This window comes from Scatophagus argus, chromosome 24 (genome assembly GCF_020382885.2).
Source record: "Scatophagus argus isolate fScaArg1 chromosome 24, fScaArg1.pri, whole genome shotgun sequence".
NCBI lineage: Eukaryota > Metazoa > Chordata > Actinopteri > Scatophagidae > Scatophagus > Scatophagus argus.
The window spans coordinates 4,266,990-4,285,061 of NC_058516.1; the positions used below are offsets into that span (position 1 = coordinate 4,266,990).

The window sequence follows — 18,072 nt, forward strand, 5'->3', positions numbered from 1 at the left end:
TGCTCTCTGGGGCGACATGGAGGGCTCTCATGTGGGCCAACAGCTTGCCAAGACGTGGAATTAATTCAGGCAGATTATGAGCATACTCCTTCATGTACATTTCAAGGTCAGGTTTCATTTAGTTCACTGGGTTTTCTTTAAAAAGCAGAGACTCTGTACAATTCGTTTACTGTCACAAACGAAACTGACTGAGTGTATATCAGTTGCTTGAGTAGTCTCCTTCAAGGTCAGAACTAAAAATCTAAGCTGAATAATTCAGTCCAGTATCTGTTGAGGTATTTCACCCACTGAAAAGTCCACCTCTGTCCTTATGCATTTTGGCTCTTGCTGCTACTGACTTTGTTCATTCCTCTCTGCAGAATTCACAACGAGTGTCCAGAGTCATGACAAGTCCTCCCCTGCTCGTTCTGGACTTTCTCACCTTTCTGACCAACAGTCTCACAATAAGGCTGGAGTCAGCAATGGCACTGGGTCACAGTCAGCCTCTGGAAGCAGCAGGACTAAAGTTCAAAAATGCTTCATTTGCGTGATGGGCATGACCTGTGCCTCCTGTGTGGCCAACATTGAGAGGAACCTGCTGAAACACAAGGGTGAGCAGGCTCAAGTGTCGCTGTGCAATGTTTGTTTTAGTTCAGACATGTGAAGGCAGTATTTTACTTTGGCTTCTAGGAATCATTTCAGTGTTGGTGTCACTAATGGCTGGGAAGGCAGAGGTGAAATATGATTCAGAAGTCATGAACGCCGCTGCTGTTGCTCAGCTCATAGAGGACTTAGGCTTTGGTGCCACAGTGCTAGAGGACAATACAGTGACACATGGGAAACTGGACCTCACTGTAAGCTTATGTTGCAGCATTTTCAATTTAGAAAATATAATTAATTTGTGCTGGAGATACAAAATCTAAAAATGTTCTAAATTTCTTCCAATGTTCGCTTGAAGATAACAGGCATGACGTGTGCATCGTGCGTCCACAACATTGAGTCCAGGCTCACTACAACCAAAGGGATCCTCGGGGCCTCAGTGGCCCTGGCAACCAAAAAAGCACAGGTCCAGTTTGACCCGGAAGTGATCGGAGCTCGAGATATTGTCAAGATCATTCAGGTAATGATCACTTTCTATTATAGTCTTCCTCACCTATCAATCTTTGACATTAACTGCCTGTGCTCTTTTCATTTCTCTATTCAGGGCCTTGGTTTTGAGGCCAGTCTGGTAAAGGCGGGCTTCAAAAACAACCTCGACCACACAGAAGAAATTCGACGGCAAGTATCCGGTTTAAAATCGTCCTCATCATCAGAATGAATACACTCTTAAAGGGCTTTGCCATTTTAAGGCACACTGGCCTTCAGGCGTCACAAATACATGTTAATACACTTACACTCGATACTGATTGTTACTTAAGCCTCTGTTACATAGATGCAGATTGTGTGAGAAAACTGTCCTGCATGAGTATATCAAGTAAGATGATATAAAAATGATAGTGAGCCACATTAATAACTCATTAAGCACCTGTAATTGCCTTCAGTTAGTGTTAACTATACAGTAGATGTAATCAGATGATAACAGGCAGATGGTTCAGATGGTTCAGCATTCAACAATGTGCTGTGTTGTTTTAAATAGTACAGTGGCCTCATGGCTTGGCTGTCCGAGCTGGTAGGTTCCATTGAAAGTTCATGACCTGCTTCCCTTTTAAAGAGTAATGTGCATGTAGAAATCAATACAAAAAACAGCAGACATTCAACAATGTCAGTGCTGAGCCACTGCACCCCACATGGGACTCTAACCCACAATCCCTGGCTTAGGAGGCCAGTGCCTCGTCCCTTAGGCCACTGGGGCTATGAGGAGGTTTTTCAAACATGCTGAATATCATCTTTCTGCAATCTGTATGTCCACATAGAAACATCTGACAGACAATTTGATGCATTTCTGCTTCTTTCCAGGTGGAAGAGCTCCTTTCTGCTCAGCCTTGTTTTTGGCCTGCCTGTCATGGGCCTTATGATCTACATGATGGTGATGGACAGTCAACACCAGGAACATGGAGGCTCCATGCCTGAGGAGCAGAACCTGCTGCCCGGACTCTCCCTCCTGAACCTGGCCTTCTTCCTGCTCTGTACACCTGTGCAGGTAAGGGAACACAATATGTCTGACATGGGGGGCTTTCTTTTAAAGAGTCACATTTAGCTCTGGGATTAGTGATCCATTTAGAGCTTTTTTTAAATACAGAGGAGGTCAGAGGAGTCTTGTGTCTTCTAGAAGTTAGTAAATTGATAGTTTAATGCATGCCTCAGACACTAGATAGCTCTTGTGAATGAAAATACCATCCATTCCTTGTCTGCTTGGCCTTTACCCACAGGGACATTTATCTAAGACCTCAGAAAGGGAGAGATTTTGTTTTCAGATTGTGCTTTCAATGCAAACGCGACAAAATTGACTCCTGGATTTTGAGCAAGGAACACCTGAAGACCTTTGAAAATTGGATAATTAATTAATTAAACAGATTACTTTGCTGCAAAAACAAAAAGCAAGAATAAAGAATCTCTGTCGGAAGATGCCACAGTACGGTCGCCACTTTCTGACTGCCGTCAGTTTTCTTCCCCCACAGATCTTTGGAGGCCGATACTTCTACATCCAGGCGTATCGCTCGTTAAAACACCGCATAGCCAACATGGACGTGCTGATTGTGTTAGCCACCTCCATTGCCTACATCTACTCCTGTGTGGTCCTCATTGTGGCCATGGCTGAGAGAGCCAGCCAGAGCCCTGTCACCTTTTTCGACACGCCACCTATGCTCTTCGTGTTCATCGCTCTGGGTCGATGGCTGGAGCACGTTGCAAAGGTAAAAGTATACAACAGACACAATGGTTGAAATAATATTATGCAGCTAAACAGTAAACAAACGAAGAACCTGAACATTGACAGTTAGCTAATGGTATGAAATAACTCCAACGTGTTTCATGGAGTTGATGAAGAGGTACAACAGTAGAATTTATATCTGTTTCTGAGGTAATGAATTAGCTTCTCCATGACATACTTCGGTATTAATCTCCTTATTGAAGTGTTGAACTGTTCCTTTAAATAGAAAATTAACATGAGCCCTGGTTCTGCTTAAGAACATGTCACATGGATAAAATTATAGATTTGGTGATTGCTTAAAAATAATTCCAACCAATCAGAGTTTACCATTCAGTGACTTGATCCATGTTTTAAAAATGTTTGTCGTTGCTGCATTTTTAGAGTAAAACCTCAGAAGCTTTGGCCAAATTAATGTCGCTGCAAGCCACTGATGCCACCGTTGTCACTTTGGGACCTGGCCACTCCATTGTCAGGTGAGCCTCCATCAGCTCTCTACATTAAAGCAAAATTGTGCTGATGAATTCCCACCTGACATGTAACTGTAGGTGGATTTGTATGCTACAGCGAGGAGCACGTGGTGGTGGAGCTGGTCCAGCGGGGTGACATCGTGAAGGTCGTCCCAGGAGGAAAGTTTCCCGTTGATGGCAATGTGATCGAGGGAAGCTCCATGGCAGATGAGTCCTTGATCACAGGTAGCAGAAGGTCTTTGGAGTTTTGTTTTTTTTTTTTTTTACAATCTTTCAACTTGAAAAAGTGTTGCTCTCAGCTTCCTGTGCCATTTGTGTCAAATTATGTCGAACCGAGCAGCAAACACTGCGGCAAATCCACGAATGCTATTTGCTATCTGACACGAAGCCTGGAAAACTACATCACAAAATGACAAAAGGAAATAATTAAAGGCCTTTGTTTGTTCTTTCTGAGGAAGGACATATTGAATAAAACACATCAAAGGTCTTTCTTGGTCTGTCTCTCTGAATGCACCTCTGTCAGGTGAGCCGATGCCTGTTAGTAAGAAGGTGGGCAGTTTGGTGATCGCCGGCTCCATCAACGCTCACGGCACTCTGCTGGTGGAGGCCACTCATGTGGGTGCAGACACGACTCTGTCTCAAATCGTTAAACTGGTGGAAGAGGCGCAAACCTCGAAGGTGAAGGGCAGCTTGAAGTTCATTTTTAGATTATGACCCACAATAAAGACTTCGTGACAGAAGTTTGGCATCTTATATCTTATTTTGTTTGTGCAGGCCCCCATCCAGCAGTTTGCAGACCGGCTCAGTGGCTACTTTGTGCCCTTCATAGTGATCGTTTCTCTGCTAACTCTGGTGGCCTGGCTGGCAGTCGGGTTTGTCGACTTTGAAATTGTGAGGGAGAATTTCCCGGTAGGTGCGCACACGAAAGTTTTCACATGTGAACAAAAGCAACTTTTGAAAATTCAAGTCAAAGTCTGAGTACTTTGAAATTGTCTTCCTCACAGGGTTACAACCAGAACATCCCGAAGGCGGAGGTCATCGTCCGCTTTGCCTTCCAGGCCTCCATCACTGTTCTGTCCATTGCCTGCCCCTGCTCTCTGGGGTTGGCAACCCCGACAGCTGTCATGGTGGGCACGGGGGTCGGAGCTCAGAACGGCATCCTGATTAAGGGAGGCGAGCCACTGGAGTTGGCGCATAAGGCAATGCACTTTACATCCTGCTGAGCTTGGTTATTAGTACTTTGATGCTCATATTTTATGGGATGTTATTTTTACTTTCCTGTTTGTTCAACCATATCTCATTAAATACTGCTGTTTCACATCTAATCCTATCACTTCACCTGTAATCCAGCAGCAGGTCTCAGATCTTCAAAGGTATTTTCATGTTCTCACAGATGTCTGCAGTCTGAAAATGAGAAAGTGTTTTGCCTCGGGCGAAACCAACGTTTAAATCCAACTCGTCCACACTGACTGCGTCTGTGGAAACATGGATTTAAATTTTTGTTGTGCTACAGCAGATATTTTGTCATTCTAGGCAGAGATGGTGAAAATAAGAGCCTGAGAGACTTAATCCACTGGTCACACAAAGACGATCAAAAAGAAAACATCAAAAAGTAAGATGGAGTCTTGACTCTGTTGTGTATCGCTGCTCCCTCAGATTCGTGCGGTGATGTTTGATAAGACTGGCACGATAACAAACGGCGTGCCACGGGTGACTCGTGTGTTGGTGTTGTGGGAAACGGGCCGCATGCCCCTGAGGAAGATCCTGGCTTTGGTCGGCACAGCAGAGGCCAGCAGCGAGCACCCACTGGGCACGGCAGTCGCCAAACACTGCAAAGAGGTGAAAGTCTGAGCCGCTTAGATCGGACACATTACTTAAAGTCTGCTGAACAACTACAGGTTTGCTTTGCCAACTTTGTACCCACATAAAACAACACACTCGATAATCTGTGTGCACGTATCAGGAGCTGGGCTTCGCCATGCTGGGCTACTGCCAGGACTTCCAGGCCGTGCCCGGCTGTGGGATCAGCTGCCGGGTCTCCAACGTGGAACATCTGCTGCACCAGCAGAGTGAAGAGTGTTTCCTTCTGGCAGGAGCCACCACTGATGAAAGTAGCCTCCTCTCTGCTGCAGAGGCCTCGTCTGCAGGTCTGATGCCTTTCACTGGCTGGGGTTGCATGCAGCATTATGTATTTACCTGTTGATATCTGAAGAGCAGCTTTACTTTAGGTGCAAGCTCAAGCTTAAATTGATTTCCACTTTAGTGAAATGTCAAACTTGATAAACATAAGCTGATTCTGATAAAAATCCCACTTAATTTCAGCTTAAACAAAGATGTCCACCAGGCTGGTTAGCTCTGCTGTTTGTTATGAATTAAATGTTTGTAAAGTTTACAACCTGTTTTGGCAGACAAAGCAAAAACAGGATACTCAGGGAGACAACATAACATCAGAAAGCAAAACAAAAACAAGACCAGCTTGGAGAAAATTTAAGATAAAGAAGACAAGCAAACACAAACTATGAGTAAAAATAAACCTTTAACAATAAACACACGGCTTCCAGGTGAGCCTCTGTCCTACTCTGTCCTGATTGGGAACAGAGAGTGGATGAGGAGGAACGGCCACCACATCGAAGCAGACGTTGACGCCGCCATGTCCAGCCATGAGACGAAAGGACAGACTGCCATCCTGGTGTCGATAGATGGTGAGGATAAAAGAGCACTCGTGGGATTTTATCTTTTATCCTTGTAGTCTGCACCTCACTGTAAGCTGTATGCATTTCCTCTGCAGGTGTGCTGTGTGCCATGATAGCTGTTGCAGACACAGTGAAGGCAGAGTCAGCATTAGCAGTGCACACGCTCAACAGCATGGGCATCGAGGTGGTGATGATAACCGGAGATAACAGACGCACAGCAAAAGCCATCGCTGCACAGGTAAACACATTTATCAAGTCTTTTCCCCAAAAAGGCACCTGCATGTCTATAAAGTGAAATCACATGTTTTTATTTGAGCACAGGTGGGGATCAGAAAGGTGTTTGCAGAGGTGCTGCCTTCACACAAGGTGGCGAAAGTGCAAGAGCTGCAGAAAAAAGGCCTGCGAGTGGCCATGGTGGGAGACGGCGTCAACGACTCGCCGGCCCTCGCTCGAGCTGATGTCGGCATTGCCATCGGCACGGGCACAGATGTGGCTATTGAGGCGGCCGACATCGTCCTGATCCGTGTAGGTGATGCGCTGTGGCTGACGGGCTTGTGTAGAGGGATAGAAAAGTGTCTGACCTGGAGGTTTTTTCACTCTGCAGAATGACCTGCTGGATGTGGTGGCCAGTATTGAGCTGTCACAGAAGACGGTGCGGAGGATACGGATCAACTTTGTCTTCGCCCTCATTTACAATCTCTTAGGAATTCCAATCGCTGCAGGTATGGACAGATTAGACACCAAATTACACCAAATTCGTCAAGTTAGACTTACACAAACACAATCAACTTCACTTACCCTCCAAAGTTGGGTACTTAAACTGCTTAAACAGCTTCCTGCTGTGTTTGTTCCGGACATACTGCAGTGAGCGAACATTTGCCCATGCGGTCCTCTCCTCTGTTGGTTGCAGGTGTGTTCATGCCTGTCGGCCTCGTGCTCCAGCCCTGGATGGGCTCTGCTGCGATGGCGGCCTCGTCCGTGTCAGTGGTTCTGTCTTCTTTACTGCTGAAATTGTGAGTCCATATAAACTGCTTCAAACACCAATGAACTGTTAATCCTTGAGAATATTCAAATTGACATTCGAATTGGAGTGTGAATGAAATGCGTGTGAGTATTATACTTTGTGTGCATCCTGATCATGTTCTGAGACTTTTCCGGATTCATTTGTTTCATTATATTTTTCATCACATCTCAGAGCTGAATATAATATCCGTCTGTTTCCTCCAGGTACAAGAAAACCTCGGCGGAGCTGTATGAGGTGCGAGCGCGGGGCCTAATGAGGAGCCTCCGATCGTCACAGATCAGCACACATCTGGGTCTGGACGGCCAGCGGCGGAGCCCCGCCCTCCCCGCCCGAGCTTGGGAACAGCTGAGCCAAAGCAGCTCCGTTCAACCCACCCTCTCCAGCCGGCCGTCCGGCCAGGGACCGTCCATTAACTGTGTCCAGGAGCAGCAGGACCGCTGCTCCCTCCTGGACCACCAGACTGCAGAGGACTGTAATGTGTAGTCAAGAGGAAAGGGAAGGAGGACTCACACCGCTCAGTGAAGCTTCTTGGGTGATTTTTCTATGTATTTACTGTACATAAATAGTTTAAAAGTGCTGACATTAAACCACTATTATTGGTAGCTCTGAGAACACCAAGTCAACATCAATCTGTAACTTTCTTAGGAAAAAGTCTGAAAATCAAGCTGCTAATACAAAGTGAATGTATTGCTGATGATTTTTGACATTTTATTTAATTTTCATTTAAGGCACTGCTGTAAAATACACTTTTACAATATGTCTAAGTCAAAGTAAAGTGACATGTTGTCTCTTTGGGTGAGCCTGTGCTGGTGAGTGTCGGTCTGAGATCTTCAGGTTATAAATAATGCATGAGCCGATAGAGAAGAAACATCTCGGAAGTCTGTTTGTGACTTTTTCCATCTGACTTTGTGCCTTGATTGGAAATTTGCACATCCTGGTCGCAGATCTGCCGCTCAAACTAACAGAAGAATCCACGTTGCTGTATTTTTATCTTTAACCAAAAGCTTCACAAGTGGAAAGAGCTTGTGTTATATTTAGAAGTGAAGAGGAGGAAGTGGAGTGCAGACTCTCTGGACATCCGAATGTATTTTGAGCTTCACTGAGGTTAATTAATAAGTAGATTTATCATATGATTAATCCACAGACTCTGCAGTTAACCAAGAAGAATTAGTTTCACATTTTGCTGAATTTTAAGTGATAGATATAACGGCTTCAAAGATATAAATACGACTGTGATTAAACAGACTTTTTGACATGTGAGTGCAGGGAAAACACAGGTTTCATCAATAACAGTAATGACCTGCCTGCTGGGAAGCCATTGTTCAGGCCATCAGTCACACCTGTGCCCTGTGGCAAGCCAAAAGGTACTTGTTCCCTGTAATACTGACAACACAACACATTTAGGTAAGTGTTAAAGGATCATTTCACTCAAATTTGTGTATGTGACAGTTTGCATTGCTGTTCTTTGCATGGGTTCTGAGATTCCAAGTGTGAGCAGGTGTTAAACCTCCAGGCAAAGTTTCTGGAAGAGACTGATTCGAGCCCTTTAGCCATTTTGTGTCGTGCATCTTTGCGTCTGCACTGTAGGAGTCTCTGCATTCCTGTATCCACCAGCAGTAGGGGACGTGAGGAGAAATGACATCCTTCTTGTCAACATATATCTATATATATAATATTTAAAATTTATATTATAAGATCCAGCCTTGGGCTTTGCACTTGGATGACTGCAGACCTGATCCTTCTGTTGCTGTAATCACAATATTTGATGTACCTCACAGAGTTTTGTGTTTGCTTGGTTGATTTATTCTGGAGGGAGGGAGTTCTGTGGTCCGTATCCTTGACTCTGAAAAGCCTGAAAAGGTTTTTTCAGCGCAAATCCGAAGACAGCTTGACAAGTCAAAGAGGATCATGTCAAGTTTCCATCTAAGCTGTTAGGATGTCCAATTTACAGCACTGTAGGTAAGAGCGTGCTTCCTTAGGACACATAATAACATACATCTATGAGGCTTGCCTTTAATAACTCTTTTTCTTCCAGAGAGCCATTTTAACGGGTGAAGAAAGAGCTGCAGTAGTTCATCCACTTGTATTTTTGACTGTATTTTTTTGTTGCTTTGTTCTATTTCTACCCAACATACAGGCTTTGTGTTGGGCTTTACCTCATCCTGACGGTGCTACCCGGAGGAGGGCAGTTTAGTTTCTTGACTTTAAAGTTTGGAAAAGGGTTGAATAAAAGACCACAGGGACTCCAACACTGGCACACAGAAATGTCAGCCCACTTTGCACACCACGCTGCTGGGAGGTCGGGAAGCCGTGAGTGATTTTTCAGCTATCCTGCAAAGACAATCCTCTGACCCAAGAGCAGCAGAGAAGGAAAAGATTAAGTGTACTTACAGCAGTCCCAAAGGGATTAAACATTTCACTCTGCAAAGGTACACTTAGCTGTGATATAGCTGTTTTTACCTTTCCTTTTATAGATGGAAACAAACCCTGTTACAAGAGCTGCAGCTGCCTCTGATAAATGACCTCCCCAGCCACAGATTATAGTCGAGTGCTGAGGGCACTGATTCAGTTTGTATCTTCTTTCTAAATCTTAATGAACCAGGACTTCAAAACCCAAAACATTAAATTCATGCAGAAACAAAAATTCTTTGGAGAAAACAAAATCTTCTGCAGAGGCTTATAATTTTGCTGTAACATTTGGAGGTATGTAATCAGTTAAATGTTCTAATGGGGCCAATATTTCAGCTCTAATAGGCTATACAACCACTACTAAGATCTAAAAGTTGCATTACATTATTTTAGGGGGCCACGTGTCGAAAAGATTTTGCACCAGGAAAACTTGTTATAATTGTGGAGAGAGGAGGCTGAATTCAGCCAACAGAGCACAGTTGAAATGTCAGGAAGAAAATCCCTTTAACGATGGCAGATTAACATCCTCGGTCTGTGAATTAGATGTTTATTAATCACATCTGGGTGTCCATTAACTTTTGACCAAAGCGTATCTTATTATTGCTTTCTCCCTCTTGTCGCAGACACACACATAAATTTAAAAACTGCATCTCAGAGGATGCACCCTGAATCTAAAGTCGTGTTGCGTGCTGAATTCATACATTCTTTTTATCTTTCTGACTCTGCCTCATCTCTGTCACACACACACACACACACACACACACTTCAAGTGCTTCATATCTCTGAGACTTCCTTGTGAACTGAGTGGCCCCGCCAACCCCCATGCAACACAATGACAGTGGTGAATGATTTTGTCCTCCTCTCTAAACTCAAACTTTCTTCAAACCTGCATCCTAAATTGAAACTTCTTTGTCGCAACATGCAGAGACTGCCTCTCTTTGTGTCTCCTTTTTAATCCCTGTCTTCTTCTTAAATGGCTTTCTCACATATTAAAAACATCAAAATGTGCTTGGAGAATACGCCCTGAATAGGAAAAATAAACGTGATGATGGCAAACAGTCATTCACTCACAATGTTCGCCTTCCAGGATGCCTCCTGAGTCAGTGGCCTGTTTCATTAGCATGCGCTTCCCAGTGCAATTGTGGAGAACAGACAGTCATCATGAGACATTATGTGCTCCACAAATGTCTTAACAGCAGGAGTTTGTATTCATTGCAGCATTTTCTTTGTTTTTCTCCACTCGTGTTCAGCATCGTTGTCGCCCGTCTTCAGAAACAATTTCAGTGAAAATTAATGTGTTCAGAAAGCTGTGCACCGTCTGTTCCAGGAATAAAAGAAGAATAAAATGCAACGTGAAACATGTATCTTACTTTCTCAAAAGCAAAATGTGTTTGTGTGCAGAAGCAAACACTGAATACGAAGCTGTGTGATGGGATAAACACCACTTTAGCATAACTGGCATACTTCATACTGTACATGTTGGAAAGCTAAACAATACCTTGGCTCAATTACATTTAGTTAATTTCAACCTATTTCTCCTGCTGGAAGTAGAAGAGAAAACTTAATTCTTCCTTAGAAATGAAACTGTCCTGTCAGCATGACATCATTTCAGTAATATCACCAGCTGTAAAACTGTGCTTCACACGTTCAGCAATTTTCTTTCAGCAAAAATAGTCCCCTGAAGATTTTTACTGATACTAAAACAGCATCTGTACAGTAAACTGCGGTGAATTTCTTGTTAATTGTAAACAGCCTTCAGCATTGTTCTTTGGTTTGACTTTATGTAATGCAAATAAAACTGTGTTCCTACAGAAAGAGGGTGGGAGGCACGGAACTCAGTCAGAACTTAAGGGTCTAAATATTCTTATTTTCTGTCTCTTTGCAGCTGTTTGAACCTTGAAAGGTGATCCGTGAAGGTGGTCCTGCATCAGCTCTGACCGACAAAGGTAAGGTGTGTGTGTGTGTGTGTGTGTGTGTGTGTGTGTGAACGTGAATGAGTGTTAGAAGAAGTCTGTGTGACGGATGATAGCTGAGAACAGGCCTGGAACTGAGAGAGAGAGATTAACAAAAAGGATTTAGGTTCTGCTTTCACTTAAAATGTGTAATTTTAATTTGAACATACGGTAATTTTGGCTTTGATTGTTGGGACGCAACAACTCTATTGCGCTTTGTCAATAAAAAACAGTATTATAAGTTTAGATAGTCATAGTGACTCGTGCAAAAGGTCAAAGAAGAAAGCATCCATTTTGAACAATGAGTCAGATTTGATGACCTCCTCGTGTGGCATCGGTAGAAGAGAAATAGATTAAAATGTAAAGCAGGCAAGACTAGGAGGGAAAAGAGCTTTGTGGTTTTACTGGGCAGAATGGGAGTTGAACCTATGTGACCTTGGCATTATGGGTAGCCTGTTCGAGGTGTCTGAGCTAGCTGCCTTCCTCTGAAGAATGTCTTTTTTTGCAACCCTTTCTAAAGTGTTTGCATTGCAAGTGCATTTCAAAAACACATTCCTCTTCTTTACTCAAGTCAAGCTGGCACTTTCAACCCCCAAGGGACTCGAACCCGCAATCTTCTGATCCAAAATCAGACACCCTGTCCATTAGGCCATGTGATCACACAGCATGTTGTTTTATTACCTCTTTTTGGTGCCCAAAAGCACCAAAGGAAGGAGTCAGCTTTAATGTTTAGTCTGGTGTGGTCTGGTCAGCACCACATTGCAGACAACAACTAGTCCATTTTGAATGATGGCTCAGGTTTTATCACATCCTCCTGGGGTGTCAGTGAGGGGAGATGCAGCTTAAATTGGAGAACATTCACTTTTCTGTGAGCAGAAACAAGACTGGGAAGGAAAAATATTTATAGTTCCACTTCCATTGGTCAGTATGGCGGTTGAACCCATGACTTTGGCATTTGTAGCACCACACTGCAACCATCTGAGCTACCCAGCCAGTTACGGGGTTTTGGTTTGCAAAATCTGTTACTGAATTAGTCAGGGACAGGCTCAAAAACAACAGATTCATTTTGGCCTTTTTGTCTGATGTGATGTTTTAGTTGGTTGGCTTCTGTTGAGGAGAGGGAGCTTCAATGGAAGGTAAATGTCTTGTTCAGAAAAAAAAACTTTTTTAACTAAGTGTCAGTATGCTGAAGCACAGTTTTTAAATTGACACAATTATTAGTGCGTATACATCCCCTCCTTTCCTGAGATCAACCACGAAGGGACTCGAACCCTCAATCTTCTGATCCGAAGTCAGACGCCTTGTCCATTAGGCCACGTGGTCCTTAGTGTGTGTTCAGCAGCACCGTGTTTTTAAAACAAATTGCAGCAGGCTGCGCAAACTATGCAGGTTGAAAATTGCAGACAAATTCAACAACCTCTTGCTGCGTTTTAAATTGCTCTGATGTTAAAATGGCACTACATTTGATGAAGGGCACATAACGACTTGTTCAGAAGTCGAAACTAAAAGTTTAGGACCTGAGACTTGACTTAAGACCTGTTGGTTTTGACACGGGACAACACAAAGAATTGGTCCCACCTATGTTCAAGAATTCATTTACCTTGATGTGCAGCCCAATCCTGACTGGCTGTGGACAGTATTGAGAGAGAGAAACTGATAATATGATGCATAGACATTTTTGTCTTGATGTTTTCTATTTTACTGAAGGTCACTGTTTTATGAGTGAACACACAGGGTGGCCTTCAGGTAGTCTGCAGAGGTCGTGGTAAATCTCCCTAAAGGAATCCTGTTATCCCCTTTTTGAAACATGTGTCATAAATCAATGACAATGCAAAGGATTCAAGCAAATAAGAACACTGAATAGTACAGCATTAATAAAACGGCACGAGTCAACACTCTGACTCATACGGATGGTACAGGATTGAGAAAGCATTCTTATTATTGTACCTCCGCAACGAACCACAACTCTGACACTCATTTGTGAACTTTTTTGTTCACATTTGAAAGTATGTCTCCGCATCTCCGCCGTGTGTCTTTAAATCTTCAATGTAAATTTGGAGTCTTGCTTGTTCAGCAATACGAGAGCCTGAGTAATCTGATCTGTGGTCAGTTTGAGGCGGAAGTCCTTTACTGTGCAGAAACCACACAATTTTAAGCAAGCGATTGTCCTCCGAGCGACAATTCATGAGAGTTGATGAAGAACAGAGAGCGCAGAGAAAACCTGGAGAGGGTTTTCTATCCCGGCTTTCAGAGCAAAGCAGAGAAATAAGGCATACCAACATATGACGCAATTGATTAGGCAAGCCTCAGCTTTTTAGATGGTCCACTGCGGACATTTCTTCTGATTTGGCTTTGTGACTTGTGTTGAAAAACACCCATCTTCCTGCATGCAGTCATAGTAATAATGTGTTACAGAGTTTGGGAGGTAGTTTTGAAGCAGCAAAAATAAAAACATGTAAAAGTTAAAAAGTGCAGAACTACTACTAACTACTGTACTTACATGACTATTGGTAATTTGGATGCTATTTTGTGGGATTTGCAGTCCTGTTATATTGCCATATGTGAATATTTTAAGAAGAAGAAGAAGTTCCCTAATATAAATGGACACTGTAGTGAGCAGCCTCCCAAACTGCTTTCCAGAAAGGCTCATTAGATTTATAGATTAGAACTGTTAGCGGGATGAAACTATTTTAGGGTTTCGAGACACGTATTAATGCCTCATCCAGATCTGTGCAGCAGAAGATATATAAAGGTTCCACATTTGGAGCTGCGGGTATTTTTCATGGTAATCTGGAGGGATAAATAACAGGACCTCATCGTGAGGAGTGTGTTGTGGCTCTGGATGAGCTGATAAAGGATGGCGGAGGTTTAAGAGTCACGTAAACTCGTGGCATGTTTATTGGCTGGAAGCTGTGGCCATGATGTCCTTAAAGAACACAGAACTCGATGCAGAGTTCAAATGTCTTTCTCCATCAGAGAACACACGGATCCATCATTTCCTGAGGCAAAAAAAGGAGCAGGATTCTGATAAAAGTTATGTTTTGTTTCGTTTTATTTTCCAAACAAGAAAGAAAGGAAGAAAAATGATAAATGCAGCACTGTCCTCTCATAAGAAGTGGTGAGCTGAAGCTTAGTGTAAGCACAACTAAACTAACAAAACATAAAGGTGTAGTAGTCAGTATTTTAATTTGTTTTCCTATTAAATTGTTATACGTGTGTTTAAATATGTCCATAATGTACTGGAATTTGAATAATGAATAATTTTAATAATGCACAGCAGCAGAGGGAAACTGAGGCGTTTCAGCCCTTTACGACGCTTCCTACTTCTACTTTCTTATATCTTCAACTTGAGAAATGTTACCTAAGTGTAATTTATATAAACCTGTGAGATGACTCAGAGCTGAGACAGGCTCCTCTAATCAAAATTTTCTGTGACAGGAATCGATTTTTTTATTTTTTTAACTCTCAAAAGTGGCAAAGTTATTACCTTTGGAAGCAAAACATTAAGTGAAGTGACAAGTGTTCAGGCGTGAAATGTAATTCATGGCTGCAGTTCCACCTGAAATGTAAGCAGTGCCCGAAGGATTCAGGGATAGCAAATCTGCACTTCTGGTTTAGATCCTTTGTAGATTATTAAACCTAAAAAGTCTTTACATTAAGAAGCGTACACAGAGAGACTGCAAACCTTCTCTGCTACTCCCCAGTCAGGATTTACTTTTTTGAACTACATCATAAAACTGTACGTTTTCACAAAAACAGCTTAAAAAATAATATTTCTCTACAAGTTATCCCCCTTCTCAAGCTTTTGGGGATTATTTTTCAGCTACCTAATTTCACCGAACTCTGACTGACACCGAAGTGGCTCCCAGGTTCACCTCACTCAGTGGTTGAATTCACAGTGAACTCTTAAACCACATCATCAGATGCATTGGGGATGTAGTGAAGATTCCCTTTGAGATGCTTTTTATGCATTGCACAAAATATTTTTGGTGAAAAATAATGATGTGCCACCTTTTGTCTTATCATGGAAGGAAAACAAATCGAGACCGCTTTAAGCCTCTGAGTATTTTTCCTGCTAGGTTACTTTTTAGGAAGCTGAAAAAGTAATTCACTCTTTTGTAAAGATTCTGGTGCTACTTTTCAAGCATCTTTCAGCTGTTTTGTGCCTTGTGCAATCCATCATTGAGAGTTTTATCACGCTGCAAAGCTGTCACTTCTCAATATTCCTTGTAGGCCGTAAACATATTCATTGGTGCATTTTCATCTGTATTCACACGTTGCATCTTTCCTCAGACAGACTAAAACACACTGCTGGCTGTGTCGTAGTCCTTGCTAATGTGAGAAGAACTGGGCAGGGACTTGAGGTACTCCATGTGCCTCCTGGCGTCCTCCTGGTTGTGTTTGATGTAGTAAATGATATAAGCAGTCACCATGGAGAACCAGCAGAACATGGCCACAAACATGGCCACGTCTGTCGTCTTGTGGTGGAAATTGCAAAAGTTGATCCCAGAGTCCAGGACTTGGATGACTGGTTGTCCCACGTACTCCTCCTGCACTGACGTGTAGCAGCTGACCTCGTTCACCGTCTCGGGGTCGAGCCTCAGCTCCCTCAGCACCTCTTGCAAAGAGCACTCGCAGTGCCAGGGGTTGTGGGACAGGCGGACACGCGCGTGGAGCTTGGTGAAGGTGTCCTTGGGTAGGCTGCTGAGGTGGTTGTTTGAAAGATCCACGGTCCGCAGGCTCTCAGAAATTCCTTGAAAGGCGCCGACCTCCATGCTCTCTATGGTGTTGTGAGATAAGTCCAGTTCCCTGAGACGGTGAAGGTCTGTGAAGGCATCCTTTGGGATGTGTCTGATCCGGTTAGATGAAAGCAAGAGAACGACGGTGTCCTTGGGCAAGTTGGGCGGGATGTTCTCCAAGTTGCGTGAGGTGCACTGCACCACCACACCATTCCTGTCCGTGCAGTGACAGATCTTAGGGCAAGCGTACGCAGTCATAATCACTGACAGAAACCACAATGTTCCCGCAGACGAAAGAGGACGGCAGGAGGGAGGTTTTGTGGATGACCTGCAGCTTTGAGAGGCCATTAGAGAGCCCTCAGACTGAAATCGGACCTGCGTTTAAACAACGCAAGAGTCTGCGTCAGTGAAGGTGTGTTGCTTTACGTACTGGTCAAATATATGATATTTATGATCCTCAGTCACACAGTTACACAACTCCGGAAAGTTGTCACAGGAATGGGTGCTTGAATGCATTTGAATTGCCTATGAAAAGCAAAAGTTGAGCCAGGTTCAACTTTGTTGCCAGACGACCCTGCAGGTTTTTGCTGTTGTCCTCTGCGCTGGCATCCCTGCAGCGTCGCTCAGCTGGCCTCATTCAGATGAGTCTTTTGTCTAAAGTTTCATTCTTAGGGCACTTTTCAACATTCACTCTGACATTATCGTTCATCACATTACCTCCATAAGAGTTATGGAATACAAAGCCCTGATCCAACAAAACAGGAGCAAATGTCCAAAGCTTTGCATTCTAGTTAAATGAGATGTCAAAGGAGAGCAGGGGAAGCAGAATACTTGACAGGCTGAGTCATAACCGTGTATTCATGGTGAGAGGGTTCATCTTAACCTGGGAGAAACCTGTGATTGAGAAAGGGAGAAAGTGATAAAAAAGTTGGAGACGAGATAGAGAAAATGTCAAGTTCACATTTAGGAGTTTCTTTGTCTACAGGTGATACTTGAACAATGCAAATTTGAAGGAGAACTGACAACTTGTTATGTGCGTTCAAACATTCTTATGTTGTTAATTTTCCCGGCCCATCATCTCACAACACGTGTTCGGTGAGATTCCCACACCATTTCCACTTTGTGTCTTCCTCCTTTGAGGGGAAGCCGTTAAAGTTCAACATTATCATAATAATAGCATTTTTCTGTTAGGATGCGTCCCGTCAATCAAAACGCGCCCCTGTAAGGAAATGACAAGCCATTAAACAAGGTGTGAGCTCATCAATATGCAGCAGATGAACTTTGGAACAGTGATTTGTGATTAAATATAAAAACTGTTGTCGCCTATAAGATTAACAGTGGTGTGTGTGAGAGCAGTCAAGGTCAGGATGCAAATTAAAATGACTATAGGACACAATGCATTAGGCTGGGAGATAACAAGACAAAGAGAAGCCGATAAGCAGGACACTGCTTTTTGATGAAGACGATGAAGGTCATGCTTTTTGCTTTCTCCAGGTGTCCTATTTTGATAAGCTAAACGTCTCAGTAAAACTAATTCAATGCTAGAATATTATGGTTATATTACTGGAGGTGCAACAGTCAGAGCAGGATAGCCAAGTCTTAGAAAGTGCCATCATTCATCCTCTCAGGGACACTGTATTAAAAAAAAATTAAAGAAATAGGAAATTGCTTTTAGAAATCTACTTATTTTACCAGTAAGTGACATAAAACCACTGGAGCTGGAAGTCTTTTAATCAAGTGGTCTTTCTTTAGAAGATTTAACAGCAAAAATACCCACAATTGATCCAAAACTCGGATTTAACCCAAACATTAACTGATAAATGAATCTAGAAAATAATAAATAGTTCCCTAAAGTTGCCTTATTTTAATTTTTGAATATCTTCTATATCTGTCACATCAGTCATTAACAATGTCAATTAAGACAGGTTGAATAATATTGA

At 43.0% G+C, this 18,072-nt stretch overlaps 2 protein-coding genes and 1 non-coding gene across 5 annotated transcripts in view; 1 reads left to right on the plus strand and 2 right to left on the minus strand.

Annotated features, from left to right (window-relative positions):
- Positions 1-18,072, plus strand: part of atp7b (ATPase copper transporting beta) — a 38,302-nt gene that overhangs the window by 4,780 nt on the left and 15,450 nt on the right. Inside the window, exons 3-22 of one of the 3 annotated variants that reach the window (XR_006842706.1) lie at positions 360-590; positions 670-833; positions 938-1,099; positions 1,184-1,257; positions 1,936-2,119; positions 2,598-2,831; positions 3,230-3,321; positions 3,413-3,540; positions 3,839-3,993; positions 4,090-4,224; positions 4,320-4,514; positions 4,972-5,154; positions 5,279-5,462; positions 5,877-6,017; positions 6,104-6,246; positions 6,330-6,533; positions 6,613-6,730; positions 6,919-7,021; positions 7,236-7,564; positions 11,327-11,387. Coding sequence is in view for 2 of the 3 variants with exons in the window: in XM_046382434.1 (XP_046238390.1) it covers positions 360-590; positions 670-833; positions 938-1,099; positions 1,184-1,257; positions 1,936-2,119; positions 2,598-2,831; positions 3,230-3,321; positions 3,413-3,540; positions 3,839-3,993; positions 4,090-4,224; positions 4,320-4,514; positions 4,972-5,154; positions 5,279-5,462; positions 5,877-6,017; positions 6,104-6,246; positions 6,330-6,533; positions 6,613-6,730; positions 6,919-7,021; positions 7,236-7,515 (3,110 nt within the window). In the remaining variant the exon portion in view is untranslated. Of the gene's footprint in view, positions 1-359; positions 591-669; positions 834-937; positions 1,100-1,183; positions 1,258-1,935; positions 2,120-2,597; positions 2,832-3,229; positions 3,322-3,412; positions 3,541-3,838; positions 3,994-4,089; positions 4,225-4,319; positions 4,515-4,971; positions 5,155-5,278; positions 5,463-5,876; positions 6,018-6,103; positions 6,247-6,329; positions 6,534-6,612; positions 6,731-6,918; positions 7,022-7,235; positions 7,825-9,169; positions 9,440-11,326; positions 11,388-18,072 lie in introns of those variants that run through there. The other 2 variants (XM_046382434.1, XM_046382433.1) reach the window with 2 other exon arrangements.
- On the minus strand, positions 12,644-12,716 carry trnar-ucg. Its single transcript has one exon. It is a non-coding gene; the product is annotated as a tRNA-Arg (tRNA).
- On the minus strand, positions 15,139-16,683 carry LOC124055546 (leucine-rich repeat-containing protein 3-like). Its single transcript, XM_046382438.1, has one exon. The coding sequence runs from the start codon at positions 16,478-16,480 to the stop codon at positions 15,692-15,694; it is 789 nt and encodes a 262-aa protein (XP_046238394.1). The 5' UTR covers positions 16,481-16,683; the 3' UTR covers positions 15,139-15,691.

Coding starts and splice junctions, on each gene's coding strand:
- LOC124055546 (XM_046382438.1), bottom strand. CDS start 16,480: ATGGCCTCTCAAAGCTGCAGGTCATCCACAAAACCTCCCTCCTGCCGT.